Source organism: Muscardinus avellanarius (genome assembly GCF_963383645.1).
Source record: "Muscardinus avellanarius genome assembly, chromosome: X".
Taxonomy (NCBI): Eukaryota; Metazoa; Chordata; class Mammalia; order Rodentia; family Gliridae; genus Muscardinus; species Muscardinus avellanarius.
The window spans coordinates 23,479,727-23,496,093 of NC_137792.1; the positions used below are offsets into that span (position 1 = coordinate 23,479,727).

The following is a 16,367-nucleotide window of genomic DNA, read 5'->3' on the forward strand; positions in this document are numbered from 1 at the left end:
CCGAGGCCAGGATAAGAGCTTGCCGAGGGGTTAGGCCGGTGCTGGGGCCAACGAGGCCGGCATCGGAGCCTGCCGTGAGGCATGACCAGTGCTGGGGCCTCCGAGGCCGGGATCGGAGAATGCCGAGGGGTTAGGCCGGTGCTGGGGCCAGCGAGGCCGGCATCGGAGCCTGCCGTGAGGCAAGGCCAGTACTGGGGCCTCCGAGGCCAGGATAAGAGCCTGCCAAGGGGTTAGGCCGGTGCTGGGGCCAGCGAGGCCGGCATCGGAGCCTGCCTTGAGGCATGACCAGTGCTGGGGCCTCCGAGGCTGGGATCGGAGCCTGCCGAGGGGTTAGGCCGCTGCTGGGGCCAGCGAGGCCGGCATCGGAGCCTGCCGTGAGGCAAGGCCGGTACTGGGGCCTCTGAGGCCAGTTTAAGAGCCTGTCAAGGGGTTAGGCCGGTGCTGGGGCCAGTGAGGCCGGCATCGGAGCCTGCCGTGAGGCATTACCAGTGTTGGGGCCTCCGAGGCCGGGATTGGAATCCTGCCAAGGGGTTAGACCGGTGCAGGGGCCAATGGCCAGCATCGGAGCCTGGCGTGAGGCAAGTTCACTCCTGCGGCCTCCAAGGTTGGGACCAAAGCCAGCTTAGGGGTTTGACCGGTTCAGGGGCCAGCGAGACCAGAACTGGGTCCTCCCATGAGGCAAGGCCGCTGCGTGAGCCAGCGAGGTCTGGATCAGTCCACTGAGTAGCCAGGCCACTACTGGGACCATCAAGAGTGGGATTGGTACTTGCAACGCAGCATGCACAGAGAAATATCGCAGAAAATATAAATCAGACGCTTCTCTTAATCAGCAATAACTAGGAGGAAAAGGGCAACAGGAAGAGGTTGAGCTATAGAAAGGGCCCTATAGTGAAGCAACTAATGTGATCAATCAGAGGGTATGTAATACTGGAGGACGGAGCCTCTTTAAAATGCAGGAGGTACATAAACAAATATATCAAAGTAAATCACCAAAGAAGTGTGGGATGGAGGGAGGGGGAGGGAATGGGACGGTGGCTGGAGGAGGGCTAATTGGATGATGTGTGCTTGTATATCCTCTCAAGTCTTGTACTCCAATGTGATTGATATATGACTACAATGCACCAATTTAAAAAATAAATTAATTTAAAAAAAAAAAAAAAAAAACATTCCTGGAAAGGAAAGTAGAATTGAAATTCTGCTCTGTGACATTCAGAGGTCATAACTCTATGAGTGATCTTAGTTCCCTTGATTTTCTAGGAAAACAGGCATTTGTTTTTTGATTCTTTTAATTTTAAAAGAAAAGATACACAAATGACCCATTGTAAAACGGAGAGTCAATGGAATGGCCATACAACATTTTATTATTCTCTGTAGAGTCTAGATATTAGTCCTCTATTGGAGGAATACTTGGAAATTTTTTTTCCATTCTGTCAGTTCTCTGTTGAGATTCTTTTTTTAAAGAATTTTTAAAAGAATTTTTTAAGATGTATGACTGCATTGTAGTCATACATATTAATAGAGTACAAGATGATGGAGGCATACATGCACACATCTCTCAATTAGCCCTTCACCAATTCCCACCCCATTCCCTCCATCTCCCTCCTTTTCATGTTTGGCTTAGTGACTGACTTTGATACGTTTGTGAATGAACATCATGTACATTAGAGAATTTCCCTCTTCCCCCTCCCATCCCCCTCAGTCAGATCGCCTTATTTGCTCATCTAGAGTTTTTCCTTCTTTGTCTAGGGTTTCTCCTATGACCCATTTTCTCCCTAGCTTCAGCATATCATAAGAAATCGGGAGAGCATCTGATTTCTTACTTTTTGTGACTGACTAATCTCACTTAGCATGATGTTTTCAAGTTTCATCCATTTTCCTGTAAATGACATAGTTTGTTCTTCTTCATGGCAGAATAAAATTCCATTGTGTACATATTCCATAGTTTTGTAATCCATTCATCTGTATATGGACATCCTGGCTGGTTCCATAGTTTGGCAGTTGTGAATTGTGTAGCTATGAACATAGCTACACAATGCATGCATTAGTTTGGTAGTTCGATTTCTATTCTTTTAGGTAGATACCCAGAAGCGATATTGCTGGATCACATAGGAGGTTCATTCCCATTTTCCTGAGGATCCTTCATACTGTTTTCCAAGGTGGTCACATCAATTTGCAATCCCACCAAAAATGTATTAGAGTTCCCACTTCTCCACATCCTCACCAGCATTTGTTGTTGTTTGTGTTTTTAATGATTGCCATTCTAGTTCGTGAGTACACTCAGGCATTCTTAAATCCATATCTCCCTAAAAGCTAAGTATGTGATCTTCTCTACCATAATACTTCTGAAAAAACATAGAAAGGAACATGTTAAAATATATTATGATAAGTTTTATGATTTTGAAAGAATAAATTTTGTGGTAGGGGAAATGTAAACATATAGTAAATATAGAGTAGTATCAATATTATTAGAAGGATTAGTAATTGGAGGGCTTAAAATTAGTTTTTATAGTGGTAGTGTTTTAAAAGGGATAGATATGTTCATCCTAGATATTTCATATTTCTCTCCTCTTAGAGAATATTAGAAAGATTGAAGAATCCTGGTTTCTATCCTTGGGTTTTCTTTTTTGTTTTAAGAAAATATGGTTCTATCTTTTACTGTTTCATAACTCAAATGTACAAGAAATGAGGAAAAGGAAGGAGAGACTGCATCTCTTCTTGAATAGTTAGAAAATATTAACATAGATACTTGCTCTTCATAAATAGTTAGGGAATCTTAACATTGTCAGTATACATGAAGACATGTACACTGACTTCCAGATGATTCTCTAACTGGCAGCTACTAAGAAAAATGAATGTCTTTAAAATTTCCCTTCAGTAGAAGGGGACAAAACTCCAAAAAGTTTCTGTCAATTGAAATCAATTGAAATATATTAATAACTCTGTAAGAGAAGTCTATTATTATTGCAAAGATTATAGCACTTGTAATGCAGTTAAAAGGATGTTCTGAAGAACTTGAAAGTACTTTGGTTGGTGGTAAAACAGCTGTATTTAATGCATAGTCAGGGAAGTATCTATTCTCTAATTATACTTTTTTCATAGAAAAAATGATTGAGTTAAAATCACTCTGTGCTTCATGTCACTAATGTTTTACTTTATTTTTTTACTTGATTTAAGTTAGTGAGTGTCCATGTGTTCACATGTATGTGTAAAAGAGTGTCCCCAAAAGACAAGCCATTTTCTTGACAATAAAAATGTCACATGGTTTAGTCATGATCTGATGCCAATAGCTTTGCTTTTAGAATTATAAGTAACATTTTTCAATCGTAAGCAATATTTTCCAATTTCTTTATTTTGCAAATATGGAAAGTAAGGAACATTTTTCCTGTTTGTGTATATGTTCATTTGATTGGTTAGTAATTACCAAATCTGCAATTATTTTCCAGTTCTGTGTTCTACCAAATCAATTGAACTAATATTTATCAAATGCTATAATGGTCCAGAAATTTGGAATAATGGATAATTCTGCACATGTCCATCCTTTGTGAAAGCAAGATTTGTTACTCTCAAATGACTGTGAAACTGGGATACATCTTAGCCTTAGTGATCACCTCCTTTTCACACTCACTTTGCCAATGTGTCAAATCTGCTATTGTGTGATCTAGAAGTTTCTTATCACTTCTATCTAAGGTGAATCATATGAAAAATGTGCCAAAGTGAAACCCAACATAGCTTAATACCAAAACATGAAACTTATAGGTGATGACAGATTGCACTGCCAGAGCTCTCTGCTTTAGGTTATATGAAGATTTAATTGAGCATTTTTACTATTTTAACAGATTGCACACAACTGTTGGGGAGACTTTCTACAAGCCAATGCTGTAGTTGATTGGTAGAATTTTCAAAAGGAACAGTATAAAGAATTGAGAGAAAAGGTTTTGCAAGGACCTTAGCTTGAATTTACTTTGTTACCTTTTGCAAACTATTGGATCTCTTTGTACCTCAGATATTTGCTCTCTGAAACTAAGAATTTTAATCAATGCAGAATGTTTGTTTTTATTTTTAAACTGTAGTTCATTGTAAGGTATAAATGTAAACCCCAGAGATCCAGACAACCTATCCCAGGACCTGGAACATTATAGAGCCTAACATACATATCCTTTGAACTGAATTGATCCATCAAAATCTTAGGTGAAATATTTGTATATAAGATAAATAAAAACAGAGATATTTTTATGAAAGAGTGTGGGTAGTACCACTTATCCAGGCATGATGACATATGTTTATAATTTCAGTACTTGGGAGGCTGAGACAGGAGGATCACAGGTTTGAGGACAGCTTCAGCAAGTAGTGAGACTCTCATCAACCTAGTGAGACCCTGTTTCAAAATAAAAATAAAGTCAGGCTGGGGGTATAGCTCAGAGGTAAAATGCCTCTGGGCACAATCCACAATACCACACACAGACACACACAGACACACAAATACACACACACATACACAAACACAGACACACACATACAGAGCACTGAGATATGCTCAGTGCCTCAGCCCTTATCTCCTTCTTCAATTAATCTGCCCAGATGGGCACTGTGTAAATCAAACAATTTCAGGGAATGTGGTTTAAAAATTCCTAATGAACTTAATAAGAATAAAAATTTCTCTGGTTCCAACATTCTATGACTTCATGATTGAGACTTAAAGTATTCCTATGCTAACTTGCAGTATGTCACATGACAGAAGCTGAACGTTTTAAAGATATAACATTATGTCACAGAGTGGGTGTTAGGTTCAGGTGAAGAACCACAAAACCACTTTATATTTCTGAACATATGTGCTGCATGTGATTGTATTATCTTTCTCTACATATCTTTCTTCTCCTTTTACCACAGACTAGTGTGGGATGTGTTTGAATAAGGAACATTTTTTCTTAACTTCTTTCTAAAACAAACTGTCAAATTATCTGTTGGTAACTACATAATCACAAGATTTTATAAACTGAGTAATTTTTTAAAAATAAGTCATTCATTTTGATATCATAGTTGCTTTTGAAGTTTACTGTAATCATCTAAGAGTTAAAGAAATGTGACTTTTTAATATATTAATGATGTACTATTTTCCTAATTCAGGGAATAAGTTGATGATTTAAGTAGTAAGAGAGTAAAGTCTGTTAAGAACTCTTTAGGTATTGTTTCAGTTATCATTCTCACTGCTGTGACCCCAAATACCTGACAACCATGACTCACAGAAAGAAAGATTTGTTTGCTCAAAGTTTTGGAGCTTTGAGTCTATTTTAGGCTGGGTGAAGCCTGTGGAGCTCAAGACAAGGGGGAAGGAAGCTAAGAGAGGGCAAGGGCAGGCTTAAAGGACACATATAGTCCCCAAGACCACACCCACCATGACATACCTCCTCCAGTCACACCCTGTCTCTATTACCACCCAATAAGCCCATTAATCTGTCAATGGATTTATCCACTGATAATACTAGGACACTCATGATTCAATTATGTCACCTCTGAATATTTTTGCCAATACATGAGCTTTTCTAGGAGACAGTCTAAGTTGCTGAGAGCCTCACTAAGTAGCTGAGGCTGGCTTCGAACCTGTGCAATCCTCCTGTCTCAGCTTCACAAGCACTGAGATTACAAGCATGCACCACCATGCCTGGCTCAGTCCTTGAGAATTTAAAAGCAAATGATCTCACCCTATTACCCTAATTTTTCCCCTTTGTTACCACACTCTTGTTGAATAGTAATAATGAATATTTAATATTTAATATTTAATATTTAATATTATTATTTATTTAATATTTATTATTTAATATTAAATATTAATATTAAATTAATATTAATATTAATTAATTAAATTAATTAAATTAATATTAATATTAAATATTATTTAATATTAAATATTATTTAATATTTATAATATTTATTATTTAATATTAATATTTAATATTTAATATTTAATTAGTTATGAACAAAAGCAATCAATCATACATGAGACTGGTTTCCCAAAGAAGATCTTAAAATTCATGCCCATTTTTCTGACTTGTGTTATATTGTCCCTTTGCCCTGACTATGTTTTTATTTAAGGAGAGATGGAAGCAAGCTTCTAAAGCAGTTTGGATTCTTGAATCCTCTGATACTAAGTACATGTAACCAACTCCTAGAACTCTCTAGACTAGCCTTCCAGTTATCATCCAAGCTGGCATGTCCTTCTGGAAAGAAAGGAAAGAAAGAAAGAAAGGAAGGAAAAAGAGAGAGAGAGAGAGAGAGAGAGAGAGAGAGAGAGAGAGAGAAGAAGAAGAAGAAGAAGAAGAAGAAGAAGAAGAAGAAGAAGAAGAAGAAGAAGAAGAAGAAGAAGAAAGGAAGGCAGGCCTGCCTTAAGGCAAAAACATCTAGTCCAGAAACCTTACTTGATCATTTCTCTACTTGATACAGACAAGTTGTGATGACAAGTTTCAAGGGACCTAGGTAATTCAATCAGGGTAGGAGAGGCTTTAATGAAAAAGAACTATTTGCCCTAAGTTCAGATACTCTAGTTTAGCTAGTAATAAAGTGTGCAGTGGGAAGGCTTTCTTCAAAATGCTTGATAGCAGACTCATACTTGTAGGCTGATAATTGAAATGTATGGGAGCACAGAGCAAAAATGCATGGAAGCTTGAAGTCAAAGAGAGAATATTAACAATAAATGCTATAAAATATAATAGGCAATAGTAAGAAAAGGTTCAGATGAAATAAAAATATCATTTAAAAACATACTCTTAGTGTGGGTGTGCATGCTTGGTACTTATACTAATTTAATAGTACATTGCTACCTCATTTAGAGAACCTTTAGAGAATATATATATATATATATATATATATATATATGAAACAATATAATTACTAAATTATATGTTTTGAGGCAATATGATCCAACATATAGAAGCTAGAAATGGAATTACAAATGACACATCTCTATGTCAAGAAATCATTGTAATACATGCCTTATAAATCATGTGTAGCTTTAGTACAGGAAAAAATGTAGGGCACCCCTTTAAAAAGAAAAACAACGTACAAATTCAAAATGTTTCATAAAACACAGTCATAGGTTTTTAAGGACTGACCAATCCCAATTCTGTAATTCAATACTATCATGTGACTGTCAATCTGGAAGTGTTATATTTTACTCTTGTACAATCTAATAGCTTTCCAGCTTGCCTGAAGGCATTACCTGCAATATGAAAGTCATTACTTGGTAGAGTGCTTTGACACTACTTTGAGAATGAAAAATCTTTGGGAAAATAAAACTGTATTCTATCCTTCATTTCATGCAGCTTAACTATGTCTCTATATTATTATCGTTGTTTTTCAGCTCCTCTGACTGATAAGCCACCCAAGCTTTTGTATCCTATGGAAAGTAAACTGACAATTCAAGAGACTCAGCTGGGTGAGTTATATCTTAACTAAATTTACTTTTCAACACATTCGGACAATAAATTAGTATAGATTGTAATTATTTAATGCTTTGAGCTAAGCGCATATGTGTTTAAAAGGGGCCGAATTAGAAAATGCCAGGACACCTGCCAATTCATTCCCTATAGTTTGTGCCTTGAGACCAAGTTGAACTATATGGTACTTAGATGGCTATTTGGGAGTAAGATAGGCTGAAAATTTTTATACTGGTATTATTGTGTCATGTTATAATATTTGAATTTGTTTTGCAACAAGCGAGATGGAACTATTTGTCTTACAATATGCATTAATATATTAAAATGTGATATCTGATATTTGGAGGAAAGTATGCAAATTCATTAAAATAAATGTCACCTTCATGACTAAAAAGATTTTAAAAACTAATTAAATGTAATGGGCATTATGCTAATTATGTTTTGGATAATATATTATTAAAATGTGAGCAAGAAACCTTTGGCTAAGGAACAAGTGATTTGGACATAAAGCCAAGGACAAAATATTCTGTGATAAAAATATTCAGTTACATATAAATCAGAATTCTCAAGTACTTATCTTACAGATAAGTATATAGTATTTTCATCTGGAAAATTTCCCCTTTTATTTATTAACATATATAATATATTCCATTATATTCTCTTATATATCTCACACAGTGCCACAGAAAGTTGTTTGCTTGTAGTGGTTTTCTATAAAAGATTATCAAAAGTATAGTTATAACATTATATTTCTGTTATTATTATTCTTATGTTAATCACTCAAGAATGAAAATGCATTTAATTATACAACTAAAAATAGAATCCGTATCCCATCCCTTAAACTTATGACTGTTATTATTGTTCCTGAAGTGAGAAATTGGATGAAATTTGTAAATTGGTTTCCAAATGAATATTATAGATGTGATAATCTTTACTAATAACATATCCAAGTTATATTGCATAAAGTTATGATGATGGCTTTAGAACACACAAAGTTATCATAGTCAATGCATTTCTAACACTGGAAATTCTTCATTTGCTAACTTTAAGGCGAGAGCATATAGTATTTATAAAGTTAGGACATTAATATGCTTCTCGGTTAGCAAATCTAAGCCTTTTGAATTCATGTCATGGGCATTCAAGTAATATTATAACTTGTTATTTTGAGTTGGAAGTCTATATGTAGTAGTAAAGCAATGCCATATATATGAAAAATAAATATACTGAAACTTGTATCTTGCTCTTTACTTATGCTATAATATATTGAATTATATTATAATTTATTGCTGTTATATAAACACATTTTGAATATAAATTTTCTCTAGTTGTCATCCTCTTATAGAACTTTCAATAACTCATAGAAAGATATATTTCTGAGAAGTTATATAAAACTTTAATCAACTTGAGCCAAGAACGAGGAGGTTTCTGAAGAGTACAAATATGAAATATTTATGTCTTAAACTGTATATCTTTGCTTGACAACATAATTAAAATAATTTTATCGTTGATGGACACCCATTAGGTTTCTTTTTGTTGTCCCTGAATTTAGAACAAATCAATTGTTCTTTACTTCCTATTATAGTATTTTACAAAATGCAATACATTTTAAAGGTCTTTTTTAAATACTACATTTTCAGCCAAGCATGGTGTATATACTTGTAATCCAAGCACTTGGGAGGCTGAGCAGGGAGGATTGTGGTTCTTGGACAGCCTCAGCTACTTAGTGAGGCCCTCTGCAACCTAGTAAGACCTTGTTTCAAAATAAAGAATAAAAAGTAGGGATGGTGGTAGAGCTCAGAGGTAGAATTCTGTTGAGTTCCATCCCCAGTACTGCAAATACATACATACATACATACATACATACATACATACATACTATATTTTCTTGAACAAAATCATAAAGACTGAATACATCAAACTGAAAATAAGAAAACTCTGTATGTAAATTATAAGGTTTGACTGTAAGCTCATTTGAAGATATATAGCAATGTCTGTTACTAAAATGCTCCAAAAAATTCTCTGACACCTTTATGTCATTGAGCAAAGGCACAAGAGTTGTATTTAACCACCAACTAAATTGAACATATTAATCTTCAGTGTTGTCTCTTGTAAATAACTGTTTCTCTGTTTTCTGACTCAAATTCTCAGTGCATCAGATAAAAACATGCAGTATTTAGAGAAATGTAATTTTTTTTTTTTTTGGTGGTACTGGGGTTCCTGGAAACCCTTCTACCTCTGGACTACACTTCCAGACACCTATTTTTTATATTTTTATTTGGAAACAGGGTCTCTTAAGCCAGCGCGGCTGGCTTCGAACCTGCATGATCCTCCTGTCTCTGCCTCCCAAGCGCGGGGATTACAAGCCTGTTGCTACCACGCCCGGCCAAGAAATTTAATCTTAACCCTTAGATATTTAAGTGAAAATTAATAACAACACTGACAATGTTGATTGCATGTGGGTAACTGGTCAAAAAAAGATAAGTAAAAGAAAATATCAAAGATGAAAAATACTTGAGATACCTAAAATATACTTGTTTTGTACAATATCTACTTTGACGTTTCGCCCCTTTCCAGATTTGAAAAAACTATCAGTTCTAATAAAGACATCACATATGATATCAAATCCTAAAAGAGGAGGACTAATACTCATAGGGTAGCAGTAAGAGGGTGGTATACATTAATAAAGGAATAACTATAAGTGGTGTTCCTTCTTGTGAGAAGGTGAGAATCTCCAAGAAAATTTCTTCAGCCAAGGCTTCAGGAGTCTGTCTCAACCTGTTCCTAAAAGTAAGCCTCAGACTATCATAAAACTCCTGTATGAGCCATATTTTAAAAATCATCCAGAGTCAGGCATTGCTGTGTTACTTGTAAATGTAATAACATTACATAGAGGACTGAGACAGGGAGGATTGTAGAATCATTTTTCAAAATTAAAATTTAAAAAAGGGTTGAGGTTTTTGTTAGAAGTTAGAATGTCTCTGAGTTCAATCCCCAGTATCCTCTCTCCACGAACACATTATCTGGCATTATCCAAAGTTGAGCTGTTACATGCCTGTTGCTCTAACTTTAATGTCCTTGCTAAATGACACACACATCAAATAACCCTGGTAATTATAAGTCTGTCAGTTATCTGATTTCATGTCAAATATATACAAATCATTAATAAATTACTTCAATAAAAGCATAAAGTTCATAGATTAGACTTTAATGTCCACATTCACTTTTTTTGGCAATACTGAGGATTGAATCCAGGGGGGTTCTATCACTGTGTTACACCCCAGACCATTTATTTGTTTATTTGGAGACAAGGTCTCACTCTATTGCTCAGGCTAGCATCAAACTTGTAGTGCCCCTGCTGGGGCCTCCTAAGTAGCTGGGCTTACAGAACTGAATCACTGGGCCCAACTCTACATTTCCTTTACATGTTACAATAACATTACAAAGTGTAATTGTAAGTGTAATTGTAATTGTAATAAAGTTACAATAATGATAACTAAATTCATATAAAATTCGTAAATTGATGAGTTTGAATTGGAAACAATAGGTGGTCACAGTCTGGTATTTCCACTTTAATTGGCATTGCTGTGTTACTTGTAAATGTGGGGAAAAAGAACTTTGTCCCTTTTAAATAACGTTCAGGCATCAGCAAATATATGGACAGCACTTTCTTGGGCAAAAGGCCCAGATATCACACTGTACAATTCTGAAGGTCAATCCAGGAGGTCAACCTGACTTAGTTCTTTCAGGCTGCTGTAGTCAAGGGAATCAAAAGGCAGACAATTACTTGCTGAGTGTGAGTCCTATAGATGTCATTCAGAGATCTTGTCTCTCTTTTATAGCCAGGAGCCCATTTTCAGAAGCTTCCAGAGCAGAAACTGATGGCATATTCCATTGCTACCAATCTTCAAAGAGTAGAAATCTACATTAGCCTTGCCCTAATGAGACATATTTCACAACTCTGAATTTACTGAGAATTATCATTAAATATGGGTATCACATTATTTAAATTTTGGTTTTTGCTTTAAAAATATTTTCTGGTGAATGGTATAAATTGGAGGAAATAGAGCAAATAAATTTGCTTCTTCCACTAAATTATGAGAATATTTGGCTCCTACTATATGTTCCCAAAAAGCTATTTCAAGAAGAAAGAATCTTAAAGGAAAGATATTCGATAAAAGGAAATTATGTTATTAAAAGATAATACTAGATAATTTATAACTCTTAACCAGAGAGATTGCTTAAACTCTCACCAGGCCAATCCTAATATCCTGTAGGGAGTTGGAGAGGATGGGGAGGGAGCTAGGAGTAGGGACACCAAGTACTGTGCCCATGTATGTCACTATCAACATGATTTACATTATTATGTGAAACTATAATGCACCAATAAAAACATATTAAAAATAAAATGACAAAGATAAACAACTCCCATGAGAAGTATACAATTAATATAGCAGCATTTTTAATTTTAGTAAAATAATATATCTTTGTAACACAGAGGTCTTAAAGTGCTGGCAGTGGTGATACACGCTTGTAATCCCAGCATTCTGTAGGCTGAGACCGGAGGATCGCGGTTCACGGACAGCCTCAGCTACTTAGTGAGGCCCTCTGCAACTCAGTGAGACCTTGTTTCAAAATAAAGAATAAAAAATAGGGCAGGGGGTGTAGCTTAGAGGTCAAATGCCCCTGGGTTCTATCCCCAGACCCACATAAACAAAAACAAAAACAGAGGTCTTAAAGAAGAAATTTTTTTAATGCAAATTTTTTATTGAACATAAATGGTATACATTTAAACTATACTTGGTGCCCTCTCTCCCCCATCCCCATTTTCCCTTCCCCCCTCCCACCAATGATTGTCCAGGGTAAACATGCCATATTCATACTTTTACACATATTCGGATGTAGACCCTCATTAATCAAGTTCAGCCTTCCTCCTCTTCTATCTTTCCATTCAAACTTTGCTGGTATTCCCCCTCCATTATCTGGAGTCCCACTGGTATCCTCTATGTTCCCTAGTTTGGGCATATTAGAGGAGACATATGTACCTTCTCCTTCTGTGCTTGGCTGATCTCACTTAACATAATGCTCTCCAGGACTTTCCATCTAAAGAAGAAGTCTTTTTTTTATATCAAAATCACTGCTCTTCCTTTTTACCACTTTTTCTCCTTCATTCATTCTATTTTTATTCACTGAATATAAGTGGCCTTTTTTGAGTTTATCCACATTTGGAAGGTTTCTAATCATATTTTTAGGAAAATGTCTATTGCTGATAAATTACAAAAGCCCAATTGAATGTCTACAATCGCTATTCATTTTCCTCTCTTGCTATTCTAATGTTCAACAGAGCACTTCCTCCATGTTTCTTAATAAAGTATCCAGAAATTATGTAATATACTCTAGGCAGATTAAATGTCAATAAATACTAACCTAGAATAAGGTTTACATAAAACACAAATCTCCAAAATGTCTGTAAGAAAGTGTAATTAGGATACTGGACTGAAGAACCTTCCTAGCAGAGCTCATGCTTTTATTTACTATTTTTTCTCATTTGTTAAGTTTGTTAAAAAGAAAAATCTTAGTTTATTTGAGTAGGTAACTAAGTTTCACCAGATATTACCATCTAGAAGAAAGTGAATGACAACATAATGAAAACATTCTTCATACACATCTTGGTAAATGGATACTCATATTTGTGTCTTTATCCAATTTAACTATAAGCTTATTTTTAAAATTCAGCATTAGAAATATCTGGCACTCTTACCCTTGTTTCATCATACTATAGTTTGAGAAGTCTTAAGGAACCATGTACATCAAAGGAAAACATTCATAGCTTATATAATGGATCCTGGCAGATACTTTTGTAGAAAAACTCATGAAAATTATATATTAGCTTATTATGTTGCTAAAATAATTACTGAAATATACTTTACTTCAATTTCATTTGCTCTAGAAATATGTATATAAATATATTGTATATAAAATGTGTTCTATTACAAATATACTACTTGATTTTTAATCCAATGAAACCCTATAGGAAATTATTATATGGAGTGAAAAGTAGCCCTGTAACACTGTTCTCTAGGTCTATATTTTCATAGCTGTTGATATCTTGAAAATTTTAAGATTGTTTTGAATATTTACTACTCTATATTTGTATACTTAGAAATTTTTGTTTCCTTTGTAGAGTGGGGAAATACCATCAATATTCCTGAAATGAAATTACTCAGGTGTTTAATATGTTATCCACTTCTGAAAGAGACACATGATATTGTTGATTCTAAAAGAACAATACTGTGTTGCTGAGTTGTACATTTGACAGAAAATATGACCTTCCTTCCCACAGACAGGAACGGTAACATTGACAGTTTGGGTTTGCCAATGTACAATTATTTACTGATTTTCCTGAGCAAATGTAATGCTGTTGACTTGATTTTTATTGTGCCATGGAGAATGCACAAGGCATAATTTTACTAGAAAACTCAAGTGATAGAAACACATACAACTTTCCTTCCCATTATGGGAAAAATCAATAATATCTAAAGTTTAATTTTTTATGAAAGATGGTATCCTTAATGCATATTTAAGAAAGACATGCAGATCAGCAAAGTTTTACTTCCAAAGACATAAATTAGAGTTTCTGGACAAGTAAGCATAATAATTAAAACATATAAAGACAAATACAGACTTATATTATAATTGCATAAAATGATGGAATTCAGGGTCTACTCAATCCAAATATATCAAGAAAAATGAAAGTAATAACACTCTTTTGAGGTACTGGGGATGGAACCCAGGAGCATTCCACCTCTGAGTTACATTTCTAGCCCTATTTTTTATTATTACAGGGTCTCACTAAATTGCAGAGGGCCTCACTAAGTAGCTACGGCTGGCCTTGAACCTGAAATCCTCCTGTCTAAGTCTCCCAAATTCTGGGGTTTAAAGCACGTGTCACCACACCTGGCTGATTAGAGGCATTTCTATGTGCTACTCACATCTAAAAGTTATAGCATTAAAAGGCTTTAAAAACTGAGACAGAAAAAAAATGTGAATCTTTTTTTCTCTTGCCTTGAAAAAGGACCAGAAGGGAGAGAAAAGAGAAATGAATAAAAGGTCCAAGAAAGAGTATTGCAACAGAAGTAATGAAGAGTCCATTGAAATTCCCAGGACCAAGTCTAGTCCCCTTGTTAGACATCAACACATTATGCAGATTGCTCTTATGCTGCAGCACTAAAATCGTGCTATTTTGTTTCTCACTGGACAGTTAAGAAACGACATAACTCTTCAAAATTCTAAATTAAGATCCTTAGAAGGTAGAGAGACTATGGAAGTTATCAAGTCAAATTTTTTATTTTACTGATGAGAAAATGATTCCAAAAATAGCTGCCCATTTTTACATAAAAATCATACACTCTCATTATTGCCATCTTCATCATCCTTTTATTATTGTTGTCATTATTATTGTCATATTCTTATTAGAACATCTGACAATGGCAGCATATACGGACTTCATTTCTGCAGTGAATACTATCTTAGAAAATTAATTTCAATCTTCCCTCTAAGGAACCAGTATACACACTGTGTTCCTATTTAAATATGATTTTATCCTATAGATTTATTTATTTTATTTTATTTATTTATTTTTGGTGGTACTGAGGTTCCTGGAAGCCCTTCTACCTCAGGGCTACACTCCCAGACCTATTTTATGTTTTTATTTGGAAACAGGGTCTCTTAAGCCAGCATGGCTGGCTTCGAACCTGCGTGATCCTCCTGTCTCCGCCTCCCAAGTGCAGGGACTACAAGCGTGCGCCACCACGCCCGGCAATATTATTGATTTTAAATTACTTAGTTTATATAGCAAGGACATAGTTAAAACAGAATAAAACAATTCCTATTTTTATTTTTCAAAAACAATACAGTGGATATTATGCTACATAGATTTATAATGACCATCAAGATGATAGTAAAACTGAAAAAAATATAAGTGAAGAAAATGCAACATAATATTTTTTAAGACAAGGAACATAAAGAATAATTTTTCAAAATAAAACATCAAATCATTATGCCTGTCAAGTTCCTTATAAAGGCTTTTGAGATAGTCATATTCATTTTATAGAAAAGCATTGCTTTTCCATGGCAAGCACTGTTTTCATAGAGATTTCTAAGTCGCTCTTAATTGTTAAAATTTAATAGTACAGAAAAATTTAGTGAATATCCTATATTAACCAGAACTTCTGAATTTTTAAGGTAAATATTTATCAGAAATAAACCTTTCAGCCAGGCATGGTGGCGCACGCTTGTAATCCCAGCATTTGGGAGGCTGAGACCGGAAGATCACAGTTCGCAGACAGCCTTAGCTACTTAGTGAGGCCCCCCGCAACTCAGTGAGATGCTATTTCAAAATAAATAGTAAATAATAGGGCAGGGGGTGTATCTCGGTGGTCAAATGCCCCTGGGTTCCATCCCCAGACCCACAAAAAAAAAAAAAAATGAAGAAATAAACCTTTCATGGGATGTTATGGTATAAAATGTTGAACAAGTTTTCACAGTAAATATGTACCATATGTCTGGCGTTCATTAAAATAGTGAAACTATGAGAGCTGGGCAAGGTGGTGCAGGTTTGTAATTCCAGTACTTGGGAGGCTGAGATAGGAGGATTGCAGGTTCATGGCCAGTCTCAACTACTTAGGCCCTCCACAACTTAGTGAGACCATACTTCAACATAAATAATAAAAACAATTGGACTGGAGGTATAGCTCAGAGGTAGCATATCCCTGGATTCCATCCCCAGTACTGAAAAAAAAAAGAAACTATGAAAAGACTCGCGTTGTCTAAACTTTGAATATAAAGATATGTTCATCCATAAATTCCCTTTTGAATTTTGGTGAAATAATGTAGTATTCCTAAATTATATTCAAACTGTTCATAAAAATACCGTATGCA

At 35.2% G+C, this 16,367-nt stretch overlaps 1 protein-coding gene across 1 annotated transcript in view; it reads left to right on the forward strand.

Moving 5' to 3' along the window:
• Positions 1–16,367, forward strand: part of IL1RAPL1 (interleukin 1 receptor accessory protein like 1) — a gene marked incomplete at both ends in the record, with an annotated part of 1,089,212 nt that overhangs the window by 785,865 nt on the left and 286,980 nt on the right. The window contains one exon of the mRNA XM_080718753.1: positions 7,355–7,429. Within this exon, the coding sequence (XP_080574879.1) occupies positions 7,355–7,429 (75 nt within the window). The remainder of the gene's footprint in view (positions 1–7,354; positions 7,430–16,367) is intronic.